Raw genomic sequence first — 19,527 nt, forward strand, 5'->3', positions numbered from 1 at the left:
AATGGGCAGCAAAAATGTACAAATGCAATTGAGAAGTGTCATAATTTGGTGGTAGTTCAGTGTAGACTGCTAGATGGACCAATGGTTTGAGTCAGTACAAGGTAGCTGCCTTAGTTCCATGATCTAGCTTCCATTGAAGCAGGGTGTGGGAGGGTCTACCCTCCCAAAAAGGAGTTTAAGAAAGGGTAAAGATTGGGAACCACCGATACTAAGCTGTAAATTGCAGACGTCCGGAAATACGTTCTTGCCTGCATTATTCTTGCACATTCCATCATTCCTACAAGTGGCAAGACCTTACTGATAAGTCAAATGTACTGAATTACTCAAAATGGATTCTGATTTGAATCTATATATAGTAACAATATTTTTTAAAAACACTTCGTTTGGCTCATTTGCATATGAGAACTTTCTAAAAGGTGTGAGCGCCTTTCCTCCTACAAATGTGCATTTTAAAAGGGAGATTTTAACCTATATTTTCCTTTATTTCTGTGCTTGCTGGAAAGAGATGCAAAGCATGCTAAAGCAATTCATACAATATTGATCAAACAAACTTAATGTGAGCCCGACTGTCAGGAAATCTTGTTCTAACCTTTTAGCCCAGGGGCCCAAAATGTGTGTGTCAGGAACTTTTGCAGACAGAATGAATGTTTGATAAAATTGCCTATATTTTAATAAAAGATGGGTAGAGAATCCTTCCACCTCCAGCAGCTCCCTTAATTAAAACCTAATTCCTCTTTAGGTTTTCTTGCTTTCTGTGGAGTTTTTTTTTTGAGGGGCGGGTATCTGCTTTGTGATTTCCATATAAGTGTACATTTAATTTCCACAGGGGCCAGTTCCTCCTAGATCCATTTCTATTAATAATACAGCAGATGATAATGCAGGGCATCCATTATATCAGCTCCCACCCAGAAGAGATGTTTGCTAAACTCCAACCACAAAATTGGCTGCGATTGGCTTGAGGTTTCCTTCTCTCTCCATTGCACGAGTTCCCCCCTATTTGATACTGCATCAATAATAATAATATTATAAAAGTTTAAAAACCGGGCTCAGGGCGGCTAACAGCAAATATAAAACATTGATTAAAATGCAACTTTAAAACAGTATAAAATACAACATAAAATGCAGCATCATATCAATAAAAGTCAAAATTCAGGGGTCATGGGGGGGGGGGGACTCCAGTCAGTAGACATCAAATGATCACCAGGGCTAACTGGCCAAATTGGTCCTACTAGGGCCAGCAAGGAGACCAGGAAAGAGTTTAAATGTGGGGTCCCAGAAGGGTTTCTTCATAGAAGAGGAAAGGGAATAGAGGATCAGGCTAATTCAGATTGAAGGCCAGGCAGAATAGCTCTGTCTTACAGGCCCTGTGGAAGGAAATCAAGTCCTGCAGGGTCCTATTCTCATGGGACAGAGCATTCCACCAGGTCGGAGCCGTCACTGAAAGGCCCTGACCCTGGTGGAAGATAGTCTGGCTTCCTTAAGGCCCGGGACCTTTAAGCTGTTATTACTCATGGACCTTCGGGTTCTCTGTGGGACATACCAGGAGAGGCAGTCCCATAAGTATGAGGGTCCTAGGCCCCATAGGGCTTTAAAGGTCAAAACCAGCACCATGAACCTGACCCTGTACTCCACCGGGGGCCAGTGCAGCTGGTAGAGCACTGGGTGAACATGCACCCATAGCAGGGACCCTTTGAGGAGCCGCGCTGCAGCATTCTGCACCCTCTGGAGTTTGTGGGTCAGCTTCAAGGGCAGCCCTGCGAAGAGCGAGTTACAGTAGTCAAGCCTGGAGGTGACTGTCGCATGGATCACTGTGACCAGGTCGGGGCAGGAAAGGTAAGGGACCTACTGATCCCAACTGATGATGGTTTTGAAGGGACGCGGGTGGCGCTGTGGGTTAAACCACAGAGCCTAGGACTTGCCGATCAGAAGGTCGGCGGTTCGAATCCCTGCGATGGGGTGAGCTCCCATTGCTCGGTCCCTGCTCCTGCCAACCTAGCAGTTCGAAAGCACATCAAAGTGCAAGTAGATAAATAGGTACCGCTTCGGCGGGAAGGTAAACGGCGTTTCCGTGCGCAGCTCTGGTTCACCAGAAGCGGCTTAGTCATGCTGGCTGTACGCCGGCTCCATCAGCCAGTAAAGCGAGATGAGCGCCGCATCCCCAGAGTCGTCCGCGACTGGACCTAATGGTCAGGGGTCCTTTACCTTTTTTTTTTTTTACTTTCAATGGCCCTGAGACTTTTGGCTTGCTGCTGCCCTTCCTCAGGAAAGAGCAGGACCAGCACAAGTCAAGTAGTCTCCATAGTGCTTACAGGAGCATCTTCCAGGCTTGTTGGCTTCCTGCATTTCTGATACAGTCTTCAGTCTGCAAACCATGCTGGTATTTTATTTTATTTTTCTACCAGCATTGTAAGATTTTTCTTTTCTTTTGAGACAGGCACTTGGGGCCAGGATTAAGCTTTTAATTGGGGGGGGGGTGAGGATTTGTGACATGTTATGCTTAGTGTGATGTTTATATATTTGTATTGCACCCGAAGCCCCAAGGAAGGAATATACCCAAAGCTGAAATAAATTGGCTCATTTGAACTTTTGTCAACTCGTTCCTTAGGGCTTGGGGAGGAACATGCTTGTCTAGAGTTAATTCATTAAAAATACCTTTGCTTAGTCCTGGTTTGACTCCCTGATGAGCAGTTCCATCTGTGATGGATGTGGAGCTTCCACAATTGAGTGCGATTTACCTGAAATCGGTGGTTTACTAGAATCTCGAAGGCCCCTCAACAACCCTGTTAGGTAGGATAGGCTGAGAGGCAGCGACTGGCCCGAGGTCATCCAGCTATCTTCATGGCCAAGTGGCAATTTGAACCCTGGTCTCTCCCAGCTCCAAATCTGACACTCTAACCCAGTGGTTCTCAACCTGCGGGTCCCCAGATGTTGTTGGACTACAACTCCCATCATCCCTAGCTCAGGGATGATGGGAGTTGTAGTCCAACAACATCTGGGGACCCAAGGTTGAGAACCGCTGCTCTAACCACTACACTACACTGACTCTGAATTTTACTGAACTTTCATATATATATATATATATATATATATATATATATATATATATATGCTGTCCCATAACACAAGATCTCACAAGACCTGAGCCTCTAGACCAGGGTGGGAAACCTGTGGCTCTCCTGATGATGTTGAAGTGTGGTGCCTTGATGCCATGCCATCCTAGCTGGGGCTGATGGGAGTGTGTGATGGTGTTTGCCTGTTCCACCAGTATTTCTTGCTAAAACTGGGCTGCCAGTTGTCTTGTGGCTATTCGTCTCCACCTTTCAAACCAGCCATTAGCTCAACTGCTGTCATGTCCTGGAATGTTACTTCTTGCGGCTAAGAGGAAATTATGAGAAACGAGGGCAGTGGAAGAGCAGTTTGTCTGGAGAAAACCTTCACCTGGGGTTTAGGGGGATGGCGTTGCAGGTTTTGGACAGACAAAGGAGCTTTGAATATGGGGAAACTATAGTGAGGTGGGGGAAAATGGTATTTGAGTGTGGGTGGCTGAATTTCATATATTGATTTTTAACTAGCCAACCAAATCTTTGACTGCAGGTCTCTAGAGGTGTATATCTATATTCTATTCTCCTTGCTATGTATAAACAAAGGCAGTTGCCTTAACACAGGACTATTTAAAGAAAGCCATGCATGAAATAACTTCTTCCCCAACTGTTCTACATTTCAGACTTTTTGCTCTATTGGATTTCAGCTAAGTAGTATTTTATTGGTGTCTCGAGCTTGTTCAGTTTTGGCAAGTGAGTCACTCGAAGGTCAGGCAGGACTTTATTTCCTTGAAGGAGCCGTTGTGATGTTGAGATGCTCAAAGCCTTTGCAAGAGATCTAGCTGCCATTTTGCCAGACTGGCCCCTGTGTTATATCCTGCATTGAGAATACTGGGATTGGAGAACTCACTCCAGAGTCTGTGAGGCTATCAGGGAGAAGTTGGGAATGGATGAGTGGAGGCATCGAAAATGGGCTAAGCATAGCAGTGAATCAGGATTTGGGAGGTGGAGAGGGAAGCAAAAGAGAAGGACTGTTGAATGGGAGATGTTACGAGGCAATGATGTGTGTGGCTTCAAGTAGGCTTCCCCCCACCCTGACAGCCTCCAATTCCCACCAGCCCCAGCCAACATGGTCAGCGCTCAGGGATGATGGGAGTTGTAATCCAAAAGAACCTGGAGCAGGGCACCACGCTGAAGAAGGTTGACCAAGAGCAGGGGTAGGTAACCTGCAGCCCACCATGTGTTTATTTATCTGTTAAATTTATACATTGCCCTTCATCCAAAGATCTCAGGGCGGTTCACGGAATAAAATACAAAATAAAAATGTTTTTGGACTGCAAGTCCCATCATCCCTAGCCATTCTGTTAGGAGCTGGAATCTGGCAGCGTCCGGAGGGCCACAGGTCCCATCATCCCTGGCTAAGGGGACAAAGGGGTTGGCCAGAGAGGAGGGACTGTTTAGGAGGGCATAATTTGGCCACTGTGGTGAGCCCTGCAAAGTGAGGATGAAGATGTTACCTTCTCGCCTGAAGTTACTGTAAAGGCCAGTGGGAGTGAGGGTATTCTTCCTTGGAGGGAGACCCTTCGCACTTAGCTTTGTGGCAAATTTCAGGGGCACCGTGGTGGAGAGAGGCTCTGCCAGGAACCTGCTTCACAGCAAGATCTGTTAATGCGGCCCATTTTATCAAAAGGGGATATTTTCTCCTGCATGTCTGAATGTGCAGTCATGCTAGCAGTTGGCTGCTGGAAAGTGCTAGGAATTCAGACAAGTAAGTAAATGAAACTCGGCCACTTTCTGCTATGCTATACTCTGCGGCTGCATTTCCTATACTCTTAATGTTTCCCTTCCCTGCTTGATGCAAACTACTAAAGGCAAAGGTCCAGTCGTGGCCGACTCTGGGGTTGCGGCGCTCATCTCGCTTTATTGGCCGAGGGAGCCGGCGTACAGCTTCCGGATCATGTGGCCGGCATGACTATGCGAACCAGAGCAGCGCACGGAAACGCTGCTTATCTTCCCGCTGGAGCAGTACCTATTTATCTACTTGCACTTTTTGGGGTGCTTTCGAACTGCTAGGTTGGCAGGAGCCCCAGGGACCGAGCAACGGGAGCTCACCCCGTCGCAGGGATTCGAACCGCCGTCCTTCTGATCAGCAAGCCCTAGGCTCTGTGGTCTAACCCACAGCACCACCCTTGCAATGCGAACTACTACCTTCCCCTAAAAGAAGCACCTTCTCTGGACCTTCTCCAGGTACCCCCCACCTTCTGAAGTCAGGTGGTCAGGGATAGGGCCTTCTCTCTGGTGGCCCCTTTCCATTTGTGAAATACCCTCCGTGGAGAGCCTATGAGATTCACTTTAATGACAGAGTGCGAGGTTGAAACATCTTTTTTTAAAATGTGCTGAGCATTTGATGGCTCATTTGTTTTATCACTACTCTTCTCAGTTTCAAGGTAGGATTTAACGGGTGGGGCAGAATTTTATTTTTGATGTTTCATTCATTTTTATTCTTTGCAAGCCATGCAAAGAAACCCCAGAAAGCTGGAAGGAAATAGAAAAAGTAGAATGAAATGCAATGAATATTTCTGATGACTGCTGTTCACAAAGGGCAGCTTCACACCTGCACGTTTGTTGCCCGATCGCTGCAAAAGCGAGCGATAACTTCCATTTGCGAACGGGCCATCCCAGTAGATATACGTAGGAGACGCATAGGATTTACACGTCGCCTCAGATGCCATCCTTTCCAGCGGTGTCAGCTGAGCAGCCAGTCATGAAATGATGGGCATGCAAACTGCATGATCAAACCACAGTCCTGAAGCAAAAGCTCAAGGTTTTGCCCCTCGCGTTCTTCAGTGTATGGGAGGTCGTTTTGCCGATAATAGCTGGCTGAAAACAAGGCTGGGAGGGCATTGGAGTCTTTGCTTTGTGCATGAAAGGACAGCACAGCCAGTCAGAAAATTGAAAACAAAACATGCACACACCCTAGTGGATGAATACACCAGTGCTTGAATTGCACTCCAAGGAAGCCTGCAGCCAAGGAGAAGATTGTATGCAACAGCAACAAAAATGTGGCATTTGCACAAGCAACATCCTGACCACAATCACAATACTGAGGGATGTGCTTTCATCGAGGAGGGTTGCATTTCCCAGATAGGTAATCTGGCACACCCTGTGCTGGGTAAATGTTATACCCCTTCCATAGGCACATCACTCAGGAGCAGCATCTGAGCTATGTTCACGTTCACTGCAAAACACTAACGTTTCAGAAAGGCGCTCAGTTATTAGCCTTTTTTCAAGATTCTCAGAAGCCAGAGCCATACCTTTCCCCCACTCTATTTCCCCCTCCGTCTGTGTGCAAGCACGGCCTTGAGAAGAGCTCAAAAAGCTTTGCTGACAATAGAGATCAAACCTGTGGAAAGCCAGCTTTCGCTTACGTCTGCCTCAGTGAACGAAGGAGCGCTCCCTTCCACGTCTCGTGAGCCCACCTTTTCACCTTCTCAGAGCCTTGTCCCTGACCTCCTGTTTTTCGCACCCCTGTTGCATCTCCCCACCGGCGCAAAACTGCCCATGGTGAAAAGCCCAGACCATTAGCGAATCCACTACTGTTGGGGGACACAGCAGGGTGGGAGGAGGTATGTAGAAATAAGTAGGGCATTTTTCCAGAATCGCACTGTCCATTACTGCTTCAAAGGGGACAGACGTGCCTTCGTTCAAGTAGCAGTTTAGAAAGATAGGAGAAGAGGGACAATAAGAAGGATGGGGGCAGGGGCGGCGTTGCTGAACATCGCTTTACGGGTGCTGCTTGGTTGTTTCTGTAAAATGGCGACCGTATTTTTTGCTCTATAAGACGCACTTCCCCCTCCTAAAAAGTAAGGGGAAATGTGTGTGTGTCTTATGGAGCGAATGCAGGCAGGAGGCTCTGCTCAGCGCTCACTTTAAAGAGCACTCACTTTAAAGAGCTTTAAAGGAGCGTGGCTCTTGGGGGAGCCTTAGCTGTGCGCAGCCTCTCCCGGGCAGGGGGTGAAGGCTCCCCTTGCCCAGGAGAGGCTGTGTGCAGCTATCCCATAAGGACAGCCTGGCTTCTGGGATTCAGATTTTTTTATTCTTGTTTTCCTCTTCCAAAAACTAGGTGTGTCTTATGGTCTGGTGCATCTTATAGAGCGAAAAATACGGTGCTTCGCTGTTGCGTTATTCACCCATTTCCTACCATGACATTGATAAATATTCTTATGCCAAGTATGAAGTTTCCTTTTGCAAAATCATACCATTGGCCCATCTATGCTTCAAGCCAGAAGTGGACCACATTTTATTTCCTGTTGGGGAGAGGGGGGGACACATAGTAGCTGGGGACCAGGCTGGATTCAAAAGTGGATGAGGCACCTCTTTTTTTCCTGCCCCCTCTGTCTCCTCTTCCTCCTCTCTTTCTGCTTTCTTTCCTCCCTTCCACTACCACCTTCCCCCACATTGCCACCCCCATGAGATTGGGGCAAGGGCGGCCTGTATATGTTGTAAACAAAAATCTGCCCTTATCCCTTATCCAAGAGCCCATATAGAGTCCTTACATAGGTTCCCTATTGGTAGGAGAAAATAACAGAGGCCAACCAGAGAATATGGAGAAGCAAAGCAGCTAGTAAGCCTGATCTTTATTCAAGGAACTGTTGCAACGGGGTCCCCACTCACCACATGCAGGAGGGAGGAGGAACCCAGAACAATGGCGCGCAAGGCCTTATATAGACTTTTGAAATTGCCCACCCTGGAGCCCAAGACCACCCCCAAAAACATCATACATACATCACAGAAGGGTTGTAGCTCAAGACCACCACCCCCAAATACATTATACCTACACCACAGAAAGGGCGGTCTACAGCAGAAATCTGAGTGCTTTGTTTACCTCCTGTCTGCCAGGTTACCTGTTTAATGGTCACTTGATTGGATTGCCTGGGGAGCCTGGCCAGTCTTTTGTAATGATAAATACTTAGTTCCTGAGCCAGGTCACAGGCTCCCACCCTATTCATATCTTACATGTGCCCTTAAGACAGGATTTGTGATGGAAAAGACAATGGGGAGGCTTTTCCATTTTCCTTTGACTTTGCAGAGAAAACATTTGGTCAGTTTGGGAATCAAAAATGGCTTCAGGCCGGTCTTCCTTTGCTGATCTATGTACATGCTTGGTTGGTACAATTATATCTAAGACCTTGAAATTCCTATCACGTATATCCCGGGGACCACAGGTTGCTCACCTGTGCTTTCAGCGGAGATGCCAGCATCCAAAACTGGCATCATCACGTCGTAGGCCTTGCTGCTTCTCCTTCTCCGTGTTCCCAGTGGCTGCAGGAGAGGCGATGGATGGGCCCCCTCCATGTCAGGATAGGAATTCTCGTGATGGATAGAAGCGGAGAAAAAGAGAGCGAGAGAAGCGGGGGGCTGCAAGTGCGGAGGAGAAGAATAGCGTGAAGGTGGGCGAGGAAGTAACTCACCTGCCCAACCATCTCTTCCTTTTCTCAGTGTCCACTTTTGCAAAATATTCTGTATCTCCCTCCTCCCACCACAGGCAATTAGGCAATTTGAGCCAGCAAAATACCCCCTGCGTCCCAGTTTCAGATCCCCACTTCCTAGACAGCCCCAAATCAGCCACAACTTTTAATCGATGCCCCAGGCAACTGCTTATAACAATCACCTGCTGTGTAAGATAAAATAATTTCGAACCAATCTCTCAGAACAGGTTCGGCTGTCCCTTTATATTCCTTATGTCGCCGCAGCGAAGGGGATGGCTGAACTTCACGAAAAAGTGGTTTTGGGGTTTCGGTTTTTTGACAATGGATGCTTGCGCCTTCATCATTGTGTTTGCCCCCTCGCTGTTTGTCCCATTTGTAACATCTTCTCTTCTGTCTTCACTCAAGCGACACTTCTGATGAAACAGGCCTGGCCTCAGACATCATCCTCTTGTGCCACTGAGGGCACCTTTCACCTCCCAGTGGACACTGGGACCGAGAACAGAACTTACCAAGCTTCATCAGCAGCATTCAGTAAATAGAACTTTATACTTCTGGGGTTTTTTTTCTGGTGTTTTTCTTTCTCTCTCTCTCTCTGTGTGTATGTCTGTGTTTCTTTCCTGATTTGGGAGGGGGTTGTATTGCCTGCTTTGCATTTATTATTTCTATTATAATTATCATTATTATCGTCATTATTATTATTTTTGCAATTAGAGTTGCCAGGTCAAGTTTTCAGGGCTCAAGCCTGAGACCTAGCAAGGGCTCCCAGGTCACAGCATGCTACAATCAGAAAACACATTACAGTGGTACCTCGGGTTATGAACTTAATTTGTTCCGGAGGTCCCTTCTTAACCTGAAACTGTTCTTAACCTGAAGCACCACTTTAGCTAATGGGGCCTCCCACTGCCGTCGAGCTGCCGTCGTGCGATTTCTGTTCTCATCCTGGGGCAAAGTTCTTAACCCGAGGTACTATTTCTGGGTTAGCGGAGTCTTTAAACTGAAGTGTTTGTAACCCAGGGTACCACTGTCCAGTTATCAAGCCACCTACTCCCATTTTGGAGACAGAAAACCGGTTTGGTTTGGTTTTTTAATAGTTTTTACTAAGGATTTTCAGGTGTGTGTGCTTTTAAATTGTTTTTTAGATTGGAAGTCAGTTGTTGTAAAAACTCCTTGCGCTGTTTTACAGAATACTTTTTGCCTTTGGCAAGTCACCAAGAAGGGTTGCCCTCACAGTCTCAGCTATGTGCATAAAAACAGAAGTTTCATTCACTTTGAGGGGCCATAAGGGGTGAGTGGAGCCACATTAAGGCTGAGAGGGGGCAGTCCTCACATTGCTGGACTCCAGCTTCCATCTGTCACAGCCATTGTGGCTGATGGTTAGGGATGAAGGTGGTTGAATAATTTCTGGGAGTCCACAGGTTCCCCACCACTACATGAAGCCTTCATTACCACTGTGCAGAAGAGAGCCCAGGACACAACAACATTTGGAAGTGCTTCAGGGCTTAGCTAATGTAGCCCAGGCTGTGTAATAAACATAAATCTGCCCTTATTCCCTTGTGGGGGACACAAGAGCCCTTATAGAGTCCTTTGCAGGTTCTCCATCGGTAGGAGAAAATAACAGAGGCCAGCCAGAGATTATTGAGAAGCAAAGCAGCTAGTAAGCCTGATCTTTATTGAACTGTTGCAACAGGGTGTCCCCTTCACACTCAGGAGGAGGAGGACCCCGAACCAAGGTGTATCCGCCCTTATATAGACATTTTTAATTGTCCGCCTTGGAGTCCAAGACCACCCCCAGAAACACCATACATACATCACAGAAGGGGTGTAGCCCAAGACCACCACCCCAGATACATCATACCTACATCACAGAAGAGGCGGTCTACAACAGAAATCTGAGTGTGTTGTTTATCTCCTGTCTGGCAGGTTACCTGTTAATGGTTACTTGATTGGATACCCTGGGGAGCCTGGCCAGTCTTTTGTAATGACAAATACTTAGTTCCTGAGCCAGGCTCACCCTATTCATACACAGACATACCCTTAAGACAGGATTTGGGAACAAAAAAACAATGGGGAGGCTCCCCCACCTCCTCCCTCCTTGCAGAGAAAACATTTGGTCAGTTTGGGTGTCAAAATGGTTTCAGGGCGTTCCTCCTGTGCTGCTCCAGACATGTGGTCCACACATCTATGTGTGTGCTTGGTTGGTACATTTATGAACATTTATTATATATATAAGACCATAATTTTTTTTTATTTCAGCTGCTTAACCCACCCAAAGATTTGCTGTATCATTTTGTACCAGCTGAAGTTCTCTTAAGTAGGTTGTGGTCTTTGGGTTGGTAGCTGCATACACATACAGATTTTGGCTTGTTCCCAGAGATTTGTAGGGTGGAAGACACACAGTGCCTCTGTGGCAAGACTCATCACGGTACCTTACAGTTTATCTGCTTTGCTGTAAGCCTGTGCAGTGCACTGTCATTTTGAAAACGGACGTGCTTGCACTCCCTCTGGGTTTTTAAGCTGTGGGTTGATGGTGATCCAAGCGAGGTGTGCTCCTGTTTTCTGGGGAGTTGTGTTTGTGTGTGTGTTGGTCATGGTTATTGGGGACAGTGCACAGAAGGATGTTTCTGGGAGTTCTGGTCTGAGAGATTTGTGAGATTCTGGCTTTAAACTGGAAGGCAGCTTTCAGTTGAGGTAGAAAAATTGGGGTTTGGCTTTTGCTGCCCACCTCCCCAAGGGACTGAGTCCCCTAAGTCCGTGATCGGTCAGAGATGAATGGATGGAAGCGGGATCCAGAGAAAAGCAAGGCAGATCTTTATTTTTCTGTTGCAACAGAGTTCCCTCCCCTCCTTCCAAGAGAGACCAAGAACAAAGTGTGCAGGAACCTTTAAAGACTTTGAATTTGCCCAACCCCTTAGCCAGAGACCACCAAAAAGCACCCAACATACATCACAGAAGGAGATGATCTCCTTTGAGAGTGTTGCTTCTCTCCTGTCTGTAAAGGCAAAGGGACCCCTGACCATTAGGTCCAGTCGTGGCCGACTCTGGGGTTGCGGTGCTCATCTCGCTTTACTGGCCGAGGGAGCCAGCATACAGCTTCTGGGTCATGTGGCCAGCAGGACTAAGCCGCTTCTGGCGAAACCAGAGCAGCGCACTGAAATGCTGTTTACCTTCCTGCCGGAGCAGTACCTATTTATCTACTTATCTACTTGCACTTTGACGTACTTTTGAACTGCTAGGTTGGCAGGAGCAGGGACCGAGCAATGGGAGCTCACCCCCGTTGCGGGGATTCGAACTGCCAACCTTCTGATTGGCAAGTCACAGGCTCTGTGGTTTAACCCACAGTGCCACCCACGTCCCTCAGTCTGTCAAGGTACCTGATTGTATTAACTGTGCAGCCTGGCCATTCCTTTGAGATGGTAAATACTTTGGTTCCAGAAACCCTTTTTTACAAACTTACACCTATTGATAGACTGCTTAGCTTGAGAGAAACTTGCCAGGCTGGATTTGCCCCCTACATTCCAGGCAATTTATTAACTGGATTTGCAATTGAAAAGACAACTGGAAAGCTTTCCCCATCTCCTTCCTCCTCCTGCAGAAGAATATTTGAGGTCATTTTGGGAGAGTCAGAATGGCTTCAGGATTGTTCTGTTTCTGTGTCTGCGGTGTGAGGGCACCCCACATTTTTACAACACCGTATTGCTGATTCAGATCCCAGAATGGTTTGCCTGCGGCGAGATCCATGTGGCGCTCAGTCCTGTGAAGAATGCAACATGGATTCTGTTTCGCAGGCGTTGCACGTTCAGTTTAGGGTTGCCAGACGATAATGGTCTTGGAGCTAGATGGATATTCTTCTTCTTCTTCTTCTTCTTCTTCTTCTTCTTCTTCTTCTGTAATCACTCATAGCTGAGTAAGATTGTCTTCCATAAACACGGTTTTAACAACGAGTCCATAAGTGACTGTGGAGGCCAATTCTGGATCCACACGTCCTTCCACAGTGGGGACATTGGTTTCCGGGCGGGAGTTGATCATGATGTGGATTTGCCAAGTGTGCCTTCCTCTTAGCACGTTTCTCCCTTGCGTCCTGAGTTTGAGTGTCTTCAAAGCCCAGGACACCTTTGGAAAAGGCTGTTCTCCAACGGGAGCGCTCGCAGGCCAGTGTTTCCCAATTGTTGGTGTTTATACTACATTTTTTAATTACCAACCTGATAAGCCTAAACTGGCTCCCATCCAGATAGCTTTTTAGCTATGCTTGGATATTTGGTTGACAAATGCAACCTTAAGCGGTCTTTCTCCCCCACCCACCCCTAAAAACCCATTGTTTGCTAATTATTCTCTGCGAGACAACCTTCCTACGGTTTTGTGTTGACGTCCCAGATTGCTCTTTTCAGGCAAGGTTGCCGCTTTCTATTTTTCTGCATGTTTGCAAAGAGCAAGTCCTTGCTCTGTTTTTAATAGGAGCCGAGCAGATGCGAGGCTTCTGTCAATAATGCAAATGGGCCTGTAGAGAGAGCAGAGGTGCATACAAAGCTATCAGAGAAATCTCTGCTAGGCTAAGGTGACCTTTGGTGATACAGGACAGCCTAGTCTCTGCAAGGAGTTCAGAGATCTCCCTTCCCTACTTGCTCAGCTTGCTTTGAACTCTCCCCTGCCACTCTGACCCTGTTCAGCAGGTGTGGCTGCTTAAAGCCGAGTCCTTTGTCTAAAAGGAGCTCCTGTTAATTTCAGATGTGAAGGGGGGAATAAGGCAGGCCTGGTGCTGTGTGTTTGCTTTGCTTACAGGCTAAGGCAGACCAATTAATGACTCTGCTTGCAGCCTCCTCCTGCCAAGTCTGTGCGCCTGGAACCATAAGTGTTGGAAGGGTGCCTGCTTTTAATCACGCAGAGTCTGCCGCCGACAAAACCCGAGTCCTCAAATAATAACATTGGGTGGCATGCATGTTGTACCTGGAAGAAAACATCATGTCAGATGCCTCTGCTAGCTGGCCTGCGCTCACATGCCCCAGGCCATCTGGAGCAGCCCTTGCAATATTTATTTATTTAGAAAACCGACCCTCCCCTCCAATGCATTTGCTTCCATCAGTGCAGAGTGCAATAATAAAAAACAAACCCATTCGACAAAAGAAATAAACCAGCGCTGTGAAAATGGAAGCAGTGGAACAATGTGCCTTCTCTCTCCTTGTGGTCTGCATTGCATGGGTTGAAATTATGAACGAGGGTGGTGGTTGGTGAATGTGTGTGGTTTGAACGGCCTCGGTCCAGTAGACCTGTAGGAGCATATCTACCCCCATTGTTCTGCCCGGACACTGAGGTCCAGCGCCGAGGGCCTTCTGGCAGTTCCCTCGCTGCGAGAAACCAATTTACAGGGAACCAGGCAGAGGGCCTTCTCGGTAGTGGCACCCGCCCTGTGGAACGCCCTCCCACCAGATGTCAAAGAGGAAAACAGCTACCAGACTTTTAGAAGACACCTGAAGGCAGCCCTGTTTAGGGAAGCTTTTAATGTTTAATAGATGATTGCATTTTAATATTATGTTGGAAGCCGCCAGAGTGGCTGGGAAAACCCAGCCAGATGGGCAGGGTATAAATAATAAATTGCTATTATTATTATTTATTATTTGAAATTCAGAATACGGTAGCCTACATCTTGATTTGGTTTCATTGCGGAATAAGTGGAATGAAAGAGAATCGTTAACTTCTAGCAAGTTTGAGGACTCACCTCTCTCCTCATCCTGGGATTCTAGTAGGTTGGCAAATATCTGTCCCAGGAATGTGACTGAAGAGTGGTGTGGAAATACTTACGATAAATAAAATAGCAGGAATGGTAGTTCGGCAATATCTGGGCCAAAGGTTCCCCCCATTTTTGTGGGAATGTTCAGGGATACAGGAGAGGATATATTGTCTGATTATATCCTTTTCCAACTTGTGTTAACAAGTTCGCAATTTAGCAGAGTAACATTCCCCCTTTTAAACTTGCAGCGGATGCGTTTGCTGAGGCTCACGAAAGCCTCTATAATAACTGTTCTGGTATTTTCCCCTTATTCCCTCATAAAAGATAAGACACGACACAGTCTTCTATAAAAGTATAAAAAGGTTTACTCACATACCATTCTGTTCACAATAGGATCCCAGAAGGCAGACTTAGCTTAGAAAAGTAACATATACCTAGAAACTATCTCATAAGAAGACAGTCCCTTTGTCCTCTCTTGGCTAGAGACAAGAGAGCATCTTTGGCTATGCAGAGGTTGCTTCTTCAATGCATGTAGTCAAAAGAGAGAGAGATGTCTACCCTGCCCTGTGCTTTTGTCGTTACCTGCACAGGTGAGGCCAGGCCCACTTCTAGTCACATGCAGAGGAAGTCTGTCCCAGCCCAGAAGGAAACAGGAAGTTTACCTGCTGGCTGGACAAACATTCCCCAAGTGTAAACATGTTCACTCTAGGAATGTTGTACTTGACTGCTCTTGTGTTTCACATCCCACATTTTTTTGTGGGGGGTGGTGATGAGGGTGGACTCAGGAGAGAAGCTGTGCAGCTCAGGCACAAGCCAGGATCCCAAGAAACACGAAGCACATTCTCTGAGCCTAGAGAGTTGGTTTTTTCATCCCAAATGCTCACCAAATGTTCTTCAAACTGTGAAAGGAGAAGGAGATTTGAAACTAGTTTGTGATATAGCAAGGGGCAAGCGGCGAGGATAGGAGGGAGAAGCCAAACATTGCACCTGGACTAGCCCAAGCTCCCACTGTTAGCCTAAGCAGTCTTTGGATCCTAGTAAATACGTTGTGGTAGTCATTGTACTAAAAAAACAATACTGAAAGCTCAATGCCCAAGTGCTCCGCTCGAGTCCTGGCTGCGTGTGGAGTTGCACAAAATCCCACTTGCAAGCCTAGTAATCACCGAGGTTCTGATCCTGCCCCTGTTCCTGCCACTCGATATACCATTATTTGGCCTTTGTTGTGTTAACCTCTGTATAAGCCCCATGCCGTGCGGAGAAGTAGCAGTGGCACCCACTCTGGGTTCCTAAGTGGTTTTTGCCTTGTCTTCTAATTATGCCGCTGATGGCACACACTGCAACAGATGCTTTGTTAAATACCTCTGTCTTGGAATAGCCCACTCAGTTCGTTCCAGGATGCTAATAGCACCTCCCTGACAATGTGCAGCTGCGCTCAGGGAAACAGTGCCCGTGTTCGTGGCGGCAGCCTGAGAGGCTTCTCATGCCCGAAATCTCAAAATTGGTTTGTTAACGCTGGGTCTGACTCTGAGGTCAGTGAAAAGGAAGGCAATTATGTGCCTCTTGGAGGAAATTACTGTATTTGCCATCTGTTTCCTGCAGTTCAGTGTTCTTTCGCCTCACTATCAGATTTTGGATGAATTTTTGCATTTGCACAATTGAGCACATGATGGACATGAACTGGACGCCTTCGTCACCCTCCTGGGGGGTGGAAAGCAGCACTTAGCTAATTTGGGGCACGTTTTCAAGTCCGCTTAACTCTTGTTAGCTGCTGTATTGCTATGAAACATCATTCTGTGCTTTGGGCCTCTTTTTTTAAGAACAGTAACAATCACATTCTTATGGATTCAGCAGTTGCTTTGGGGCTGTTTGGAATGAGACCTGCCTCTTTCTGAGAAAGCCAGAAACAAGCCAGGTGGTTGGTGAAAATTGCTTAACCTCCCCGATTGACGGGCCTTGCTTTTTGTTTCTCAACAGGGTATACCGCTGGAACGCCCTACAAGGTCCCTCCCACCCAGAGCAACAGCGCACCTCCTCCATATTCTCCATCTCCAAATCCTTACCAAACCGCTATGTACCCCATCCGAAGTGCCTATCCGCAGCAGAACCTGTATGCCCAAGTGAGTACAACCGGCAGCCGTGCTGATGTCAAACAGCGAGAACAAAAACAAGAGCCTAAAAGCGACCGCTGTTTAGTAACTCTGCTAATCTAAGTGTAGAAAACGAAATTGAATTTATCTGGAAAAATCTGAACGTTCTATGTCATGCCTAAAACACTGTGATTTGGCAGACCTCCCTTGGGAGGATACAGTGGTACCTCGGGTTAAGTACTTAATTCATTCCGGAGGTCTGTTCTTAACCTGAAACTGTTCTTAACCTGAAGCACCACTTTAGCTAATGGGGCCTCCTGCTGCTGCCGTGCCACCAGACCACGATTTCTGTTCTCATCCTGAAGCAAAGTTCTTAACCCGAGGTACCATTTCTGGGTTAGCGGAGTCTGTAACCTGAAGCGTATGTAACCTGAAGCGTCTGTAACCTGAAGCGTATGTAACCTGAAGCATATGTAACCCAAGCTACCGCTGTATTCTGTAATGATGGTGCCATCATTAAGAGCATAAGATGCTGTTAGGTCTGAACAGAGACCCAGCTAGTCTAGCATCCGTTTATCACAGTGGCCATTCAGATGTCTCTTCTGGGAATCTCTTAAGCAGGAACTAAGGCAAGAGCCCTCTCCCCACCTGTAATTCCAAGCACTCAGTGTTCAGTGCTGGAGGTAGTTCCCAGCCATCATGGCTAGTATTCATTGACAGTTTTATTGTCTATGAATTTGTCCCTTTAAACAGGCCTCTGAATCAGCCAGGGTGGCTGCTGAATTTTTGGATGACATTGGGGGGGGGGGTCAAAGGTGTGCTAAAAGAGGAAAAGACTGCAGAGAAGCCAAATGAATTATTTGCATCTGTCTCCGCAGTGGAAGGTGTAGGGGAGATCCCTGTACCTGAAGCAACTTTCTGAGGAAAGGGAAGCCTCAGCAACTAAGGCTAATAGTTGTGAGATGAGATGAGATTCCTGGCCTCATTGACTAATTGAAAAGAAACAGATCCCTGGGTCTGGATGGCATCCACTGAAGACTCAGAATGTGAAATTGCCTATCTTTTAACAAAAGCTCACAAACTTGTCCCTAACATCAGCCTCTATGGCTGAAGACTGGAACGTGGGCACTGTATTGCCAGTTTTTAAAAGGGGTCCAGGGAGGACAGTGCTGGAAATTACAGGCTGGTTAACATATTGTGGGAAAGCTCATGGAATGCATGATTAAGAATAAATTACTAAGCATGCAGATAAGGGATGTGGGTGGCACTGTGGGTTAAACCACAGAGCCTAGGGCTTGCCGATCAGAAGGTCGGCAGTTCGAATCCCCACGATGGGATAAGCTCCCGTTGCTCGGTCCCTGCTCCTGCCAACCTAGCAGTTCGAAAGCATGTCAAAGTGCAAGTAGATAAATAGGTACCGCTCCAGCGGGAAGGTAAATGGCATTTCTATGAGCTCCTCTGGTTCGCCAGAAGTGACTTAGTCATGCTGGCCACATGACCCGGAAGCTGTACGCTGGTTCCCTTGGCCAGTAAAGCGAGATGAGCGCTGCAACCCCATCGTCATCCGTGACTGGACCTAATGGTCAGGGGCCCCTTTACCCTTACCTTTAAGCATGCAGAAGGACAAACCTTGCAAAGAAGAACAAGCCTGGCTGCTGCAAGGCGAAATCCTGTCTTGCTCACTCTTTGAGAGTGTCAATAAGCACACAGATAGAGGTGATCTAGTAGGCGTTTTGTCACCAAAGATTCCTTAGTAAGCTTAGCAATTAAGGGATAAGAACGTAGACTGTCTTACAGATCAGTAACTGGTTAAAGAATAAGAAGCAGTGATGGAGGGATATAAGAAGTAGAGTTCCTCAAAGATCATTTTTGGTGCTTTTTAATGTTGTTCATGAATGGCCTGAAGTTAGGTCTCAACAGTGAGGTGGCCAAGTTTGCTATTGATGCCAATTTGTTTAGGCTGGTAAGAAAAAAGAAAGGAATTACAAGGAGGTTCTATCCAAACTGGGTAAACAGGCATTAAAATTTCAAATGGGATTCAGTGTCAGTAGGTGTGAAGTGATGCACACTGAGGCAAAAAATATCCTTACAGCATATTTATACACTTAATGAGGTCTGGAGTGGCGGGGGTAGCTCAGTGAAAATGTCAACCCATTACACAGCAGCCTTGAAAAAGGCACATTCCATGGTAAGGATCATAGGGAAAGGAACTGAGAATAAGAATGCCAGTATCAGAATGTTGTGGAACGCTTGTGTACAGCTCCATCGCATAGGATATTGTAGAGCTGGAAAAGTTCCATAAAAGGGCAACCAAAACGTTGAAGAAGTTGGAGCGACTCCCACTCGAGTCTTTTTAGTATATAGAAAAAGGTAATTCAGGACATGATAGAGATTATTTGTAGTGTGGAGAAGATGCAAAGAGGTAGGTTTTCTCCCTTTCTCATAACACTAGAATTTGAGGACATTCAGCGAAGCTGAATTTTGGAAGATTCAGGCAAAAGGAAGCTTTTCCACACGCCTAAGAGAACAGGCAGACAAACCACTTTCCAAAACACATAGTAGATGAGAGGAATGCCAAACTTGCTTTGTCCTTCCTCTTTCTAAATGAAGGATGTGCTGCTCTGCTACGTCCACTAAGACATGGCATAGTCTGGGGTGTGCAGAGAGATTGCTTACATGCCTTTTGGAATTACCAGTACAAATTGGAGCATAACTGTTTTACAAGACGAAAAGGTCTTTGATGTTCTCCTTGTAGGTGTGATGCACAGTATAGCTAGACAGTGGTGCTATAACCTAATGGATGGGCACTGTGCAAAAATTAAAAACAGCAGGCCCTGCCCACAGACATACAATTGAAAGCCAGATTAAATTCAATTGAATGAGCCAAGTGACTTGAGGACTGTGTGGCAGTGTCCGAAGCTCCCGTTATTCCAGGCGCATTTTGCGACAGGGAATTTCATTACTGCACGAGCAATTTCTGAGCTCTGAGGACGGTACTGCACCTAGGATTTCAGATTAAAACTGCAGAGTGGAAGGAAAGGGGGGCCTTTTTCTGCCTCCCCACTTCCAGCCACGCTCTGAAGACTGGAGAAGTGGAGAAGAGACCCTCTTAAGAAGATTAGGGGATGGCGGGCAGGGGAAGAACTAGACTGTGTGAAAAATGAACATAATATCTTAGCTGCAGTTCA

General features: G+C 46.7%; 1 protein-coding gene across 5 annotated transcripts in view; it reads left to right on the forward strand.

The window, feature by feature from the left end:
• FAM168A (family with sequence similarity 168 member A) overlaps positions 1 to 19,527 on the forward strand; it is a 188,735-nt gene that overhangs the window by 153,775 nt on the left and 15,433 nt on the right. For 3 of the 5 annotated variants that reach the window (XM_082219584.1, XM_082219586.1, XM_082219585.1), the window contains exons 5-6: positions 8,936 to 9,061; positions 16,227 to 16,369. In XM_082219584.1, coding sequence (XP_082075710.1) covers positions 8,936 to 9,061; positions 16,227 to 16,369 — 269 coding nt within the window. The remainder of the gene's footprint in view (positions 1 to 8,935; positions 9,062 to 16,226; positions 16,370 to 19,527) is intronic. The other 2 variants (XM_082219587.1, XM_082219588.1) reach the window with 1 other exon arrangement.

This window comes from Podarcis vaucheri (genome assembly GCF_965113315.1).
Source record: "Podarcis vaucheri genome assembly, chromosome: 4".
NCBI lineage: Eukaryota > Metazoa > Chordata > Lepidosauria > Squamata > Lacertidae > Podarcis > Podarcis vaucheri.